This window comes from Abramis brama (assembly GCF_963993115.1).
Source record: "Abramis brama genome assembly, chromosome: 23".
Lineage (NCBI taxonomy): Eukaryota > Metazoa > Chordata > Actinopteri > Cypriniformes > Leuciscidae > Abramis > Abramis brama.
In genome coordinates this window covers 10,098,114-10,112,888 of record NC_139985.1, presented here as the reverse complement: position 1 = coordinate 10,112,888, position 14,775 = coordinate 10,098,114, and the positions used below count along the sequence as shown (strand labels likewise).

Below are 14,775 nucleotides of genomic sequence, written 5' to 3'. Positions count from 1 at the left end.
AATATTGTTTTGCCTAAATTCACAATTTTTTAGCATTTAAAACAATTGATTTTTGTTTGTTTTATTTTTAATGTATTTAGACAAAATAGTATTGAATTTTAATATCAGCCATTTATCATTTATTGTCCATTACATAATTATAATCTTATTAGTGTTGTCTAGGATTTTAATATCGTCCATCCCTAGTACTTAATTCACAAAATATACTATTCTAAATATGCAGGGCAATATGTGTGAACACTCATGGACAATGACTTCTTTGAAACAGACCTTCTGAATCAACTGATTCTTTATAATAATGTGGATTTCCCCACGCAAACAAGAGCTCAGTAACATAAACATGCTTCAAATGCTGGTTGCATTGAAGTGATAATCTCACATCAGCAGGTGTGTATGCACATCACCATGCTGAACATCATACAAATGTTCACTCCTAATTTCTCATGCTGTCCATCAGGTAATTCTCCACAGGGTCTCTCTGTAATACCCAACTTCCCCCTGCCGCAAACATCTACTCTCAGTATTGATTCCAGCTGTAGGACTGTTGTAATAAGCTCAATACTCTTCCATTCATCTCTACGGGTTGCCACACTAACATTTGCTTTAAGATGGTCTCTCTAAAGAATTCGTTGAATCGTTGCTCTGTGGTTAGTCATGCCCTCATTTCGCATTGGTCACGCTCTCTCGGCCACGTTCTCTGCATTACAAGCATCAGATGAGCGGTTTGTCTTATAAACTGAGCCGCCATATTTACTTCCATCCTATATCGTAGAACACACTGAATGATAAGGAAATTGTCCTTATTGTTTTAATTTGAAAACTCTTAGCATTAGGGAAACATCTCTCTGCAGTTTCCCATAACAGCATCCATCCCTGCAGACGCATTTAGATGATTAACCGAGTGCAAAAACCATCCAAATCCCCGCTTACAGAACAGCGTGGGGGATGATAAGAAAATGTCTCTGTCAGCCTATGACTGGCACGCGTCAATTTGATTTCAACGCAGAGCTGATGTGGATAAAATAGGTGTCCGGATGCCTTGATTGCTGCTAATTGGCCTCACTGTGTATTGCGTCGAAATATGCCTTTGATTTATGTAAATATGTAATCTTTGGGGAAGGAATGATTTATTTTGCTCATTAGTAAGACTTTGCCTCTGATCTATCATAAGAGAAAACTTATTTTATCCTTGACACATTGCTTTTCGGGGTGTTAGGCTCAGGAAGTGTAATTATCTGAAACATGAAACCTCTATGTTTATGTAGTTTAAACGAAGGCGAGTAAACAGGAACCAAACGACCCACCATTTGTTAGATATTTGAAATGAATTTATTTCTTCTCACCACAATCAGATCCAGCTCTCGCTAACCTCTGTAATTGTGAGGTTCTGATGTTATTTTAGCTGTTTGGCCAGCCAGTTGTTTCGCTCGTGTTTATACTTGCACAGCCCACCCCATGACAGAACACACATGACCCACTGTGCCATAGCGTGAGGAAAAGATTGATATCTGGTAATGAAAGTAGAAGTAAGAGTGAAAAATTACAACTAACACCTCATACATCATGTTTACTCTGGGTTTAAATCACAATTCTGTTAAAACATTTGAAAAAGACCAGCTAATGTGTTTTTGCTCTGATAACATCAGTTTGGTGGCGTGCAGGAGCTTTGAAACGCCTCAGATCTTTGTGAAGCCGCACAATTGTGTTGTTTTTGCAAGACTGTCATCCATTTCTGACAGAACGCTGAATTCTTTGAAAAAAACACATCTCTGTTGTGGCACCTCACTAAGACAGCAGATGACAACATTGTGTGTTAGTGCTGAAGCGCTAGAATATGAGTCTGATGAAGCTCTTATAAGACAGTGGGGGGGGGGGGGACTCTACGCTAACCTGTCGTTCTTGCATTGATCCAACTTCCAATATTGTTTTGTGGTGGATTAAGAACCATGAGAAGAGAGAGAAATTCAAAAAGGTATGCTGCCAAAACTTTCAAACAGATTTGAGAAACGTCAAACTGAAAAGTTAAGCACAGCTTCACAGAACCGGCAGCAAAGACATGTCTGAGAAGAAATGGCACGGATAGAATAATTCACGTTTAATCGGAATAAAAAGAATGTTTGCTTGCTCAGACTGCAGATCCAAATAACTTTGGGGTGAAGAATCCCTCCAATTAAACTATAGGCAAACACTGTGAGCAGATTAAAGTGCCAGGCTGTATTTGCGAAGGATTTCAGCTTTATGAATAATGGATGCCGCTTAATTGCTGTGGAGGGTGAGGAGAAGTTCGATGAAGTCGACTTAACATGGGGGAAGGGTTTGAGCGTGACACAAGCAGTTTAGAGAAGGAATGGTTTGTATGCGACACAGAATGAAGACATCGTATGGTTCTTTCATGCACCGTCTAATGCTTTCCGCCTCTCTCCACTTGACGCGTGCGTGTCTGTCCACACTGTGCCGGCTGCACTCGTCGTCTCTGATCAGAAGCTGAATGCTGCTTGCCTCATGGCTGTCTGCGGAGGGTCTGCAGATGAAGGCAGCTGCAAGCACAGCTGGGTCAGAAACTGCTGGACCTCCGAATGAGCAAAGGGCTTTTTGACCACCATGGTCAACAGCTGCAAGATTTGCCACGGGCCCACATTGATCATCGAATGTCTGATCTAGCATTGCGTAGCATAAACTCTACCAATCCTCACCAGAGTGTTTGCACAGCCAACCCAATCCGGGCTTGACTCAATGCATTGTGTTCGGTCTCTTATCCGACTGGGCACACTAGACATTAACTGTGATTTCCACAGCTTTATTCTTGTCTTAGTGCTGTTGTTTGGGATTTATAGGTTGCCCAGGAGAGATAACTGTAGCACAATAAAAAAATAAAAAAAAATCATATAATATTTTTTGTGCACTTCACCTTTACAAAAGCCTTGTTTAAGAAGTTGGGCTGTGAATTGTTTTTAAGAAAAGATTGTATCTAATTAATCAGTTTTTTAATGTGATTAATAGACTAGAACTTGTAATCATAAATATATTTACACATCAAATTAATGTAGAAACAACATAAAAGAAGAAGGTTTTAAATAATAAATGGTATATTTTTACTATCAAGTCCAGTATCGCTGAAATAAAAATAATTACATCATTTAAAATAATATAAGAAAGTCGTTTTTAACATTTAATAGGTCTGAACTTCAAATTATCACTGTTTTTGTTCATCATTTATTAATAAATCAATTGTATAATCAATCTTATTAGTAAATATTATAGCAATTTAGATAAACTATACATAGACGTACACTAACAATCATAAGATAACTTACTATAAAAAGTCACATTTGGCTCTGCTTTTATTTAGTGTGAAATAACTCAGATTATGAGTAAATAAATGCTAAATAAATATTTAAATCACTACTTAAAACACTTATCTTTATGTCTTGACCCATTTCTATTCTGTACTTGTTTACAGCAAAATGATGGGCAGTTCACTGTGATTCAGCTGGTGGGCATGTTACGAGGGATCGCCTCTGGGATGAAGTATCTCGCAGACATGAATTACGTGCACAGGGACCTGGCCGCCCGCAACATCTTAGTTAACAGTAACCTTGTTTGCAAGGTGTCTGATTTCGGCCTCTCCCGCTTCTTGGAGGATGACACATCTGACCCCACCTATACCAGTGCCCTGGTGAAAACTCTTGTTTTATTTGTTTTGCAAGTTTCATGTAAAATACTGCTTTGATTTGAGATGATGTTTTTGATTTGGGTTTATACAGGGTGGGAAGATCCCTATTCGATGGACTGCCCCAGAGGCCATCCAATATAGGAAGTTCACCTCTGCTAGTGATGTATGGAGCTATGGGATTGTCATGTGGGAAGTGATGTCGTATGGAGAGCGGCCATATTGGGACATGACCAATCAGGACGTAAGTACCTACACTACTGTTCTAAAGTTTGGGGTCTGTAAGATTTAATGTTTTTGAAATAAGTATTTTATGGTCAACAAGACTGCATTTATTTGATCAAAAATACAGTAATTCAGTAATATTCTGAACAATTATCACAATTTATTCCTGTGATGGCAAAGCTGAATGTTCAGCATCATTACTCCAGTCTTCAGTGTCACATGATCCTTGGATTTGGTGCTCAAGTAACAATTCTCATTATCAATGTTGAAAACAGTTGTGCTGCTTAATAAGCTGAATAAAAATATTTATTTCTTAAAAAATAAATAAAAAAAACGTACTGACCCCAAACTTTTCAATGGTTGTGTACATTTATTCTGTGGTTTCATTGTTAAGGAATTTGAATTCCTAGTTTTAAACACAGTCATACAATTCTTTTTACTTTAGTTAGTTATTCAAATCTTCCAATATCTGTTCCAACCTCATAACCTTTTCAAAGCTCCACATCCTCCATCTTTATTAAGTATAACCACCAATTTCTTATAAAACAAATTTTCAATAGAAGCAGTCAAAAACTCATGCCAGAGACTATTGGTCGGTTGCTGTGTGTTAGCGCGTGATAGATGAGCACTGTGCTGAAATGTTGAATCAGAGGCTAAGGTAAACAGCAGAGAGAGCAAGTCGTAAATCTGCCCATGTGCTGCTCTGCTGTATGCAAGGCCAAACCTCAAACCCCAAACACTGCATGAGCGCTATCAGTCTTTGCAGATTGGCATCAGATTGCAGAAGACATGAGGATTTGCGTCAAGAAATCAAATTTTTTTGATTTGGGGTTTAAATAAGAGGTTTGGACTGTATTTGTGTTTGTTTTGGAACGTATGATCTTCGTGGCTACATCATGTGACATTGAGAGTGTCTTCAAGCTATTGTCCTTGTATTGTGTCAAAGGGGATCATTTAGTCTCTGTATACATCTCTCATAAAGGCTACCACAAAAATTCACCTGTACTTCACACTCACTTTCTGATGAACAAAAAGACGATTTCACATGCAAAGCATGGTGCCACACTAAACATTCCCTGCCCTTGAAGACAGCTCCCATTTCTAGCATCCCTCTGGGTGGCTTCGAAAAGTCAAATTATGGGTCCAGATAATGAAAATAGTTTCAAATTGAAAGTGTGAACGCTAATGCGCTAAGAGGGAGCACAGATCTCGCCTGTTATCTTATTAGCAGCTCCAGATAGCGTCGCAGTCCTCCCATCGGGCTGGCCGTTTGAGGCGCCTGAATGAGATTAATCAGGCCTTGAATGGAGTGCCGTAATGGCTACGATAATGAGCTGGGGAACGACGGGTCTCACTCGGGTCCTGCTCGCACTTTTCGCTTCATGGCCGTGCATCTCGTTCCTGGCCACCAAGGCCGCTTGAAGCATCCTGTTCCATTCAAATGTGACGATACATCCATCGGCTCAGTTCAGATAAACGCTCCATGTCTGTTTTGCACATTTAGTGACGCTACACAGTTAATTTGCTGGAGATGTATTTAAGTTTTATTTAAGTGACATTCCTAATTTCCTGTAACAACTTGCAGCACATTTTCCAAATGTACAATTTAGTCAGCGTGTATATTACAGGCCATGTGTTAATCATATTTAATCTGACAGATGTTGCATGATTGGAAATGAGTAGGGTGGGAGGGAGCCAGACTCGGGCTGAAGGCTGCCAAAAAACTTAGTAACTCTACGACTGTTCTTTTTTCACATTTGATCAGAGAGGAAACGCATGCACTGCCAAATTGTTGTTATCAGCACCCTTATAATCAAGATCTATTAGCTGATTTTAGGAGGTATTTAGATAGCAGCTGACTGTGACCGCTTATTTATAGTATGTGTGTGTGGTTGTGTAAGTGTGAACGGTGAGTGTGATCGTGTGTGTGTTTGTGGCCAATGACAAATGGCTTCCTTGTGTCCCCCTAAGACCCAGATAATGATCACAGTGCATTTATGAAGACTGCAGATCAATCCTCTGTCTCCTGCAGTGTTACAACCCCCCGCCCAGACGCTGGCTCGTATCTACCACCACCTGCCTTGCGCCATGCCGACAGCTCCTATCAAAACAATGTTTTATGGCAATACATTACATTTATTTAAATTAAATTCATTTCAATGTATTACATTAAATGTTACAATTCCAAGAATTAAACGTACTGATTAACAAACACCAGGCCCGAGAAACAATTAAAGATGTTAAGAGCGTGACCGCATGTTACGTAGTGATGCTTGTGCAGGCACCCTGAGTTCATATCTGCCTCATGTCATTTCCCGAAACCATCCCTCCCTCTTTCCCACCATCGTTTGTCACCTGCCACTGAAATTTTAATATATAGTGCTTGAGATGCATCAAGCGTATCTTTCTCCGCCCCTCTTAATAACAGGCTAGAGACCCTTACGGATCTGTGTCTCCCTCTACAGGTCATCAACGCCATTGAGCAAGACTACCGGCTACCCCCTCCCATGGACTGCCCGAGTGCCCTCCACCAGCTCATGCTGGACTGCTGGCAGAAAGACCGCAACAACCGGCCCAAGTTCAGCCAGATTGTCAACAACCTGGACAAGATGATCCGTAACCCCAACAGCCTGAAGGCCATGACTCCACTGTCATCAGGGTGAGTTAGAAAACATGCAGAATTCAGTTTTTTTGGATTATCAGAAGCAGATGAGTCGGTGGTTGTAAAACCTAGTGGGCTGCCCAGTCTGACAGCATTTTAGTGCATCACTGATGTAAAGGGTGTTTCAAAAGATACTAGGGATGCAGCTAATCATCGGTTAATCGTGTCTGCACACTGTACAAGGAAAATATCTGCCAGTCAACTCAAATTAAAGAAGTGATTGTGAACTTCTGTGAACTTCTGTGGGGAAGTTGTCTTAAACACGAGATTGCGTCATATTAGGGGCTTCAAAAATTGGTTAATGCGACGTATCCGTGTGCCGTTTATTGCGTTTGAGACACGTTTTCCTCAGCACATAACTTAAATTTTATCCTTATTTGTAAATATTAGTCATGCAAGTGGAAAAATTTATACGGTTTTAATTAAAATTATTTTGGGTTTTTTTTTTTTCATTGATGAATCGAATAAATAATCAAGATTAATCGATTATCAAAATAATTGTTAGTTCTAGAGCATATTAGAGCTAGTTCTAAGAGCAACATGATGCTTCTAAGACCTTCGAAGATACCTTATTTTGAGAAAGCAACAGACTGAGTGAATATTTTTTTAAATGTGTTTTTCTCTTTTCAGGAAAAAATATCAAAAGTTAAATATATTTTACCAAATATATCTGTGCAATGTGGTTAATGCATATTAGAGCTTCATGCTAACATAATATTCTGTTGTAATAAATTCACGTGTAGTGTGTTCCAAAACAGTCACCTGCAAGGTTGCATCTCTCTAAGCTTTGAAACGGGGCATACTTTCAACACTTTGACTCATCTGACATAACTTGTGCAGTGTAGTGTGCAATAGTCATTACAATAAATCACATTTATGTAGAATGTCACAGAGATGTTTAAACAAGTTTCTACAGTATTTAGTTTATGGAGACATATTGCCTTTTTGTAAAAGAGTAAAGACACAGACGTGAAACTTTACACTGTGGTATGCCATGGCAGCATCAAGGGATCGTAATGGCGTTTTCAGTCTAACCGCTGCACATACATAATACTGTATTGTTTGGAGAGGAGTGCAGATCCATCCATGTTATATGATATATGGCTACAAAAACAGCTTTATTACTTGCTTTGAAGTTTCTTTTTTAAGGTATTTAGTACTTACACCCTCGCCATTACACTGAAGTGTATGTCTGTTTGCATGTGTCCTTTTGTGTGCGTCTCATATATTAGGGGGAATTTTCTACGCCTGACCTTTTGCCAGACCTGTCTCGCTCGCATCATTCAAGGCATATTTACAAACGAAATGGAATATGACCTTAATAGAAATGTCTTTAAACAGCCTCCTTCTAAATTATTACCATACTGTTTTCAATCTGGGGTCAATGCTTTGGTTTAAGTTCTGATACCTGTGGTAGACTTTATTAATGCTGTCAGTTATTTCTTTTGGAATTGAATTGCTAGTACATAAATAAAATCAACTGGGTAAATAGATGGGTGATAGATCAAATCATTATTGAAAGCTTCAGGCGATCATGAACTTCAAACAATAGTAAAGCTGGTAGATGAAGTAACAGTGGGCAACACTCTAGTCAGTTTCTTGTGGACAAATGTAAAGTGGCCCAGTTTCTTCTGTCATCACACTGATGGTTGAGAGGCTTTGGTTTTGCGCGATTCCCACTAGCTCTTTTTGCCTCGAGGCTTATATGCTACAGTAATGTTGCTAGAAAGTACAGTCATCTGGGGACATTAATTGCATTTTTTTGAAGAATTAAGCAGGGCAGAGGATATTTTGCACTTAAATTCTTCCCTAACATCTTTTTGTCCTCTCCAGAGATTGAATTATATTGACCCAAGAAATAATATAGCTCAAAAATCCCAAGCGTGTCACAATTGCCAAAAATATGCACAAGATTAATTTTTTTTTTTTTTTGCATTGATGATAATATGGCAAATAAATGTGAACCACATGTAGTTTAGGAATGTACCATGTACAGTAGGGGGATTTCAGTGTGTACTTGGTGGCTAAGGCTATTTTTACTGCAACTCATGTCTCTCTCTCTTTCTCATTGCCTTCCAGTGTGCATTTGCCCTTGCTTGACCGCAGTGTGCCCGACTTCTCTAGCTTTAGCACTGTGGATGATTGGCTGGACGCTATTAAGATGGGCCAGTACAAAGACAATTTTGCCAATGGCAACTTCACCAGCTTCGACCTCGTTTCCCAGATGACCATGGAGTAAGTGTTATACCTATGAGAGAGAACAGCCTGGAATACAGCCATTCTTTGATCACCAAGTCAGCAGAACCTCTAGGGGATCTTTTACTCCATAAGTGCTGACTATCAATTCATATTTTGGCTCTTTATTGCTTTAAGTTCACTGCACAATATGGTATAAAATATAATATTTCATAGTATATAAAATACAAATATGTGTATATATACAGTATGCATGTAGTTTTGGGTCAGTAAGATAATAATAATAGTAGTAATAGTAAAAATACTATAAATAATAATAGTCAATAAATTGACTATTAGCGGCAGTAAATACATATTTAATGTTACAAGAGATTTAGATCCTGAATAAATGCTTTTTTTTTTTTACTTAATTTTCATAAAAGAATCCTGAAATGTATCACGGTTTCCACAATTAAGCAACACAACTGTTTTCAACATAGATAATAATTTTGTTTTTACTGTATTTTTGATCAAACAAATGCAGCCTTTGTGAGCATAAGAGATCTCTTTCAGAAACAAACAATCTTACTGACTGACCTATAAAAAAGTTTATACATTAACCTAGATTAATACATGCTGTTAAAATGTAGTTCATTGTTCATTCATAATATTTTATGCATTAAATAAAGTTAAAGAATTGAACCTTATTGTAAAGTGTTACCATTTATGTAAGTGATAGCCTTTTGCAGTGTAATGATAAATGCACAAGGCCATATTATGATTTCAGTTTCAATGTGATTGATTGTGTAGCTGTTCAATCTCCTTATTATCCCCTTTGTCCTTTTTCAAAATGAATTATCAAATGCAGTCTGAAATAATTTCTTAGTGATTAGACACAGTCTAGGTTTAAATTCAGAAATAAATATAGGTATATTTCCTCATCTTTGTTGCTGGCTGTCAATCACAGTGGAAATGGGAGCCAGAGAAATGCACGCTTAGATTCCTCTCCTCTCCTCACCTCAACTGTTACCTAGCCAAACCAGACACACCGTGAAAACAAAGGAGGTGTTGTTGTTTCAGAGACGCTTGGATTGTGCAACAAACAGGATGATAGGGATAAAGGAATTTACCGGTTACTCAGTCTTGAACTAACATGCTAAGTTTACTTTGGCATAATGTGCTGAAGCCAGTGAATAAAAATGTGTTACTACAGCATTATGGTATCTGCCTTCAGAGTGCTCACGTTTAATCTCGCCTCTTTCTCTCTGTGTGTTTGTACGTAGGGATATTCTCAGGGTCGGAGTGACACTAGCAGGTCATCAGAAGAAGATCCTCAACAGCGTTCAGATGATGAGGGCCCAGATGAACCAGATCCAATCGGTAGAGGTTTGACCACATGCCACGATAAGACTGGGAGGAGGACAAGAGGAGGCGGCTGAGAGCCAACGTGAAGGGATGGGGCGGCAACCACAGACCCTAAGCCTGATTTTCCTTCTGGACCACCTAGGATATGCACCTGCCCCCTCCTCCGAAAAACTCTCCTTCTCCATCTGTGACATCTGAATCCCACATTAACCCCCAGACACCCTAATGGGCTCGACTCGGGAAAGCTGCGTCTGGAAAATATGGTCACAACACCTGATCGTTTAGCTTTAGCCGCCACCAATCACAGGATGACCGTTCAGTTTGCCAGCAACTGGCTCCGCCCCCTTGAATTTTCCTCTTACTTTTTCCAGTTTTATTCTTTTATTCATTTTTGCTTTGTTTTGTTTTGTTTTTATTGTCTTCTTTTTTTAAAGAGTTTTTTTGTAAAGAATTTTTAAAGCTATGAAAACAAGGAATCTATATAAATATATAGATTGGTGTAAACTTGCTGACTGAATATGTGGACTAAATCGAAAGGCTACCCTTTAAAAGGGCAATGAAGAAACAGGAGATAAAAAAAAAACTTCACCTCACAATACATGCTTCTGATTTTCTTTCTTATATTTTAAGAAAATTCTGAATAGAAAGAAAAGACTGTCTGATTAGTGGATACACACGGGACAACCTGCGGGACCTTGATCCCTGTCCCCTCGCTGACCGCCGAGGGAAAAGTATGTGAACACCATGAAATGGGACTTCATTTCGGCAGCTGATACTGCCTTGAAGAAAATCTGAGACTTCAGTCATGTTGCCATTTAAATTACATCAACACAAACAAACAGACAAACGGAGAAAAAAAGTCGAAGTAGTAATCACAGTGTTGAATTTCTTGGGGGAAGAAAAAAGAAATCTTTTACAGATGTCATAACAGTCTGCCAAATAGAGCATCATCCCTTTGTACCTCGTCCTGTACATATCAGATGCACTTGACGTTGTGAGGTCATCAGTACGAGCCTGATGTAGTCCAACATTTAGTTCCAGTTTCAGTATTAGATGGATCTACATTGACATTTGATGGATTTTCTTTCGTGTGCGTGTGCGTATATGGCTCGAGGGGGTCATCTTTTATATTCTTCCTCCTTTTTGTCATGGGCTAAGATTATTTAGTTTGAAAGACGGCATGCAATATTCTCCCCCACAGTTGCATTTTGCAATTTTTTTGTGTGCTCTTTGCGTGAACTGCTTACAGAGAAGGACCCCGAGTGCCAGTATGGTGTGGTCTTCACATCATCAATGCTCTCCTTTTATGTTTGGATCCCTACCGTGTGCGTGTGCATGTGTGCGCTGTGTGTATGGAGCCCATGGAGCTGCAGAGCATGTGTGGTGGAAACTGATTTCACAGGAAGCTTGGATTTGATACACTTTGGAGATCACTGTGTTGATATGCTTATATTTTTGCCACCAAAATCATTTCTTTAAAAAAAAAAAAGATGTTTTATAATAAGGTGTTTAGGGGTTTTAATATCTGATAAAGTATGCCGTTAGAGGACATTTTCATAACAGGGAAGTGATTGTTCATTGTGAAGCATAGTTTTATATGAGGATATTGTTATTGTAGGACATATTTGAACTGGTTACATTCACCAATTGGGGCAAAGCTTAAATTTTACACCTAAAATGCTTATGATATTAAGCCGGAGTTTCATAGGACATTTAAACAACAAATCACAAACAATGACGGCTGTAAATGAGTGTGTATAGGTTTTGTTTTATTTTTTGCAGAGAATACACCCGTAATTCCTACCGTTCTCCATGGTAAGGTACTTCCACGGTACTCTCTGAGATTTTTCACCTCCATGTCATAGACGTAAGAACAATAAAACTCTGTATATAATATTCTGAAGCATAAACTCCCCCCTCAAAGAGGTTTTTCCTCAAAGCTGTGTTGGATTTTAGTGTACAGATTAATTTTTTTATGTGTTGTTGAAACTGAATGGAGAGTCGCTATTGTCAGTGTTTATTTTGGGCCTTTTCGTTTTGTACTAGGATGGGCTGAGAGATGAACGAGCCAGAGGCATCTTCATCCATGCAGGAGTGTCTGTGTGCGCGAGTGTGTTTGTGTGTGTGCACGTGCAGGTACGTCCATGTACCAGCATTAAGGTCACTGTGGTAAACAATATACTTCTCGCTCTGTCGACGAGGGGCTCGCTTTATTCCATAACCTCAGGGTTGACATGCATCTGTTAAAAGCATGCAGTACTGTGAGGTCAGTTCAGTGTAGGTAAGGTCCACAGGCTGAATCTCAGAGTGCTGATGAAGTTCTAATCAGATGGTGTTGACCATTCTCTGTTCTTCCCATTACATAATGCTTCCATTAGAATGAAGATCCTGTCGCGCAGTGTTTGGGCAGGAAACACTACATCCAGCAGACAGGCCATGCCAGGTGTGAACTTTTGAGATGTGTAGTGATAAAAATCTAAAGGCTTGAGAGACAACCACGTCTACCTTCCTCTGTGTCCAGAAAGAGGTAGGATCTAACTTTCCTATGAGCTTGACAAACTAAGTGGTTTTAGCTCTCAGTTCTTGGTAACTATTTCATCACCAGCAGGAGGATACAGGGAGAAAGGAAATGAATCTGGGCTTAACACCTTGTCCTAACCAGCAACGTGTAATTTGTCCGTCCACACTGAAAGCGATAAATTCAGCGCAGCACAATCACTGCCAGTGTTTCAGTTACACTACTGTTCTAAAGTTTGGGGGCGGTAAGACTTTTTAATGCTTTTGAAAGAAGTCTCTTATGCTCACCAAAGCTGCATTTATTTGTTAAAAAATACAGTAAGCAGCAATGTTTTGAAATATCAATACATTTTAAAATAACTCTTTTCTATTTTTATATATTTTAGTAATTTATTCCTGTGATGCAAAGCTGAAATTTCAGCAGCCATTACTCCAGTCTTCAGTGTCACATGATCCTTCAGAAATCATTGACAACGGTTGTGCTGATTCATATTTTTGTTAGGATCACATGATGAATAGAAATTTTAAAAGAACAGCATTTATTTAAATTACCAAAAAAAATTGTAACAATGTACAATTCTTAACTCTCACAGTCCTTGCTGAATAAGAGTAATAATTTCTTTAAAAATACTCTTTACTGACCCAAAACCTTTGAACGGTAGTGAATATTTGGATGTGGATTTGGGACCAATGAGATTTCACAGTGTGCAGAGCTACAGTATAAAGCCCACTATGGAAATAAATATCAAGCAATTGGAAAAATGTCCCATTACTTGCAGGGCTAAAAAAATAATATACAAATAATTATTTGTATAAAATACACTAGAAAAATGAAAATTAACTAACTAACATAAAATAAGAGATAAGGAAAATAAAGTCAATTTCATTATTTCTGTCTGAAAAAAATGTCCCGTTTGGTGAAAAAATAAACTATTGATTTAAAAACAAAAAGACTAGTAAAATTGTTTATGTAATACATTTAAAATTGTGTAAACATGTTATAAATGCCATATGCAGGACCTTGGTTGCTTTCAACAGCTGGTTAGGACAGGGAGTGAGCCTGGGAAGTGAGAGACAGAATATTCTCACATTATAAAACGTTGCCAGCGATGGTGCCACCAGCCGTCTTTACCTGTCTGTCCAGCACACATCCTCTCAATATTTAATGGTTTCTCAGTGTCACTGCTGCAGTGTGAGACTAAGGTTTTGAATCCCTCATCTTCCTCAGAATAACACTGTTTTCTGCTTCACCCTCCTTGGACAATCACTGTCACTCAAAGCTGCAGCAGAAACACAATGATCCACACGCATTGCTGCTGTATATCTAAAAAACTTGGTCCTACAGAAATGTAGAAGTTTAGTTTTCGTGGCAGTAGCTCAGCAATATTTAGAGGTGCTGCCCGCAAGTTACGGCGTGTTTTAAATCTGCCTAACAGCGCCAGATTAACAGAGCTTTGAATGAAATCCAGTGTTGAAGGGATATCCTGTATCCCTGATCCTCATCTCCGTTTCCTTCCAGTGAAATGTGTCGTTTCATAAGTATAGTTTCATGGGTCTGCTATTTGCAAAAAGACGTTTTTCTTGCAGTTTGGCAATGATGATCACATGAGTTTCTGGCACTTTGCATCGAGAGATCCGAAGGAACATTAGCAGCCAATGAGCCTTTCTGTTTTAAGATATTGATATGTTGAAAGATTATGACATGCTTGACGTTTGCTATGCATTTTCTTCAGCAAACCTGTATTTACACAGAAATATTTCATCACAACGATCTTATGTAATTCTGTTTTTCCACTGCATCTTTAACCGCTCAAGTTTGTTTCTCGGTAGGGGACTAATTACTTCATACGTCTCCTTCCCTCATTTGTCGTTTAACAGAACACTACGTAGACCACAGACAAATGAGATGTGGCGTCAAGAGTGTGAAAGAATGTCACGCTGAGTGATTTAAGCACTTCTTATTGTTTTTTTCTCATGGATTATCACCTTAAACACATAGTTTCTACCACAACACAGCTCTAGGCCTTTAAAAGTGCTGGGAAAGATGGTACGTAGACATTTTTTAAAACTGAGAACCCTTTTTGCTCAGATGGCTTGAGAAAATAGCCAATAAGCTGCCATTATGTGGACAGGCGAACTGCAAATGCTCCTTCTGGCAAGC

At 38.8% G+C, this 14,775-nt stretch overlaps 1 protein-coding gene across 1 annotated transcript in view; it reads left to right on the top strand.

The window, feature by feature from the left end:
- Nucleotides 1–13,160, top strand: part of ephb2b (eph receptor B2b) — a gene marked incomplete at its 5' end in the record, with an annotated part of 138,446 nt that extends 125,286 nt beyond the window's left edge. Inside the window, 5 exons of the mRNA XM_084100489.1 lie at nt 3,461–3,676; nt 3,765–3,914; nt 6,361–6,554; nt 8,637–8,792; nt 10,016–13,160. Of these exons, the coding sequence (XP_083956615.1) occupies nt 3,461–3,676; nt 3,765–3,914; nt 6,361–6,554; nt 8,637–8,792; nt 10,016–10,124 (825 nt within the window). The 3' untranslated portion in view covers nt 10,125–13,160. The remainder of the gene's footprint in view (nt 1–3,460; nt 3,677–3,764; nt 3,915–6,360; nt 6,555–8,636; nt 8,793–10,015) is intronic.
- Between the last annotated feature and the right edge of the window lie 1,615 nt (nt 13,161–14,775).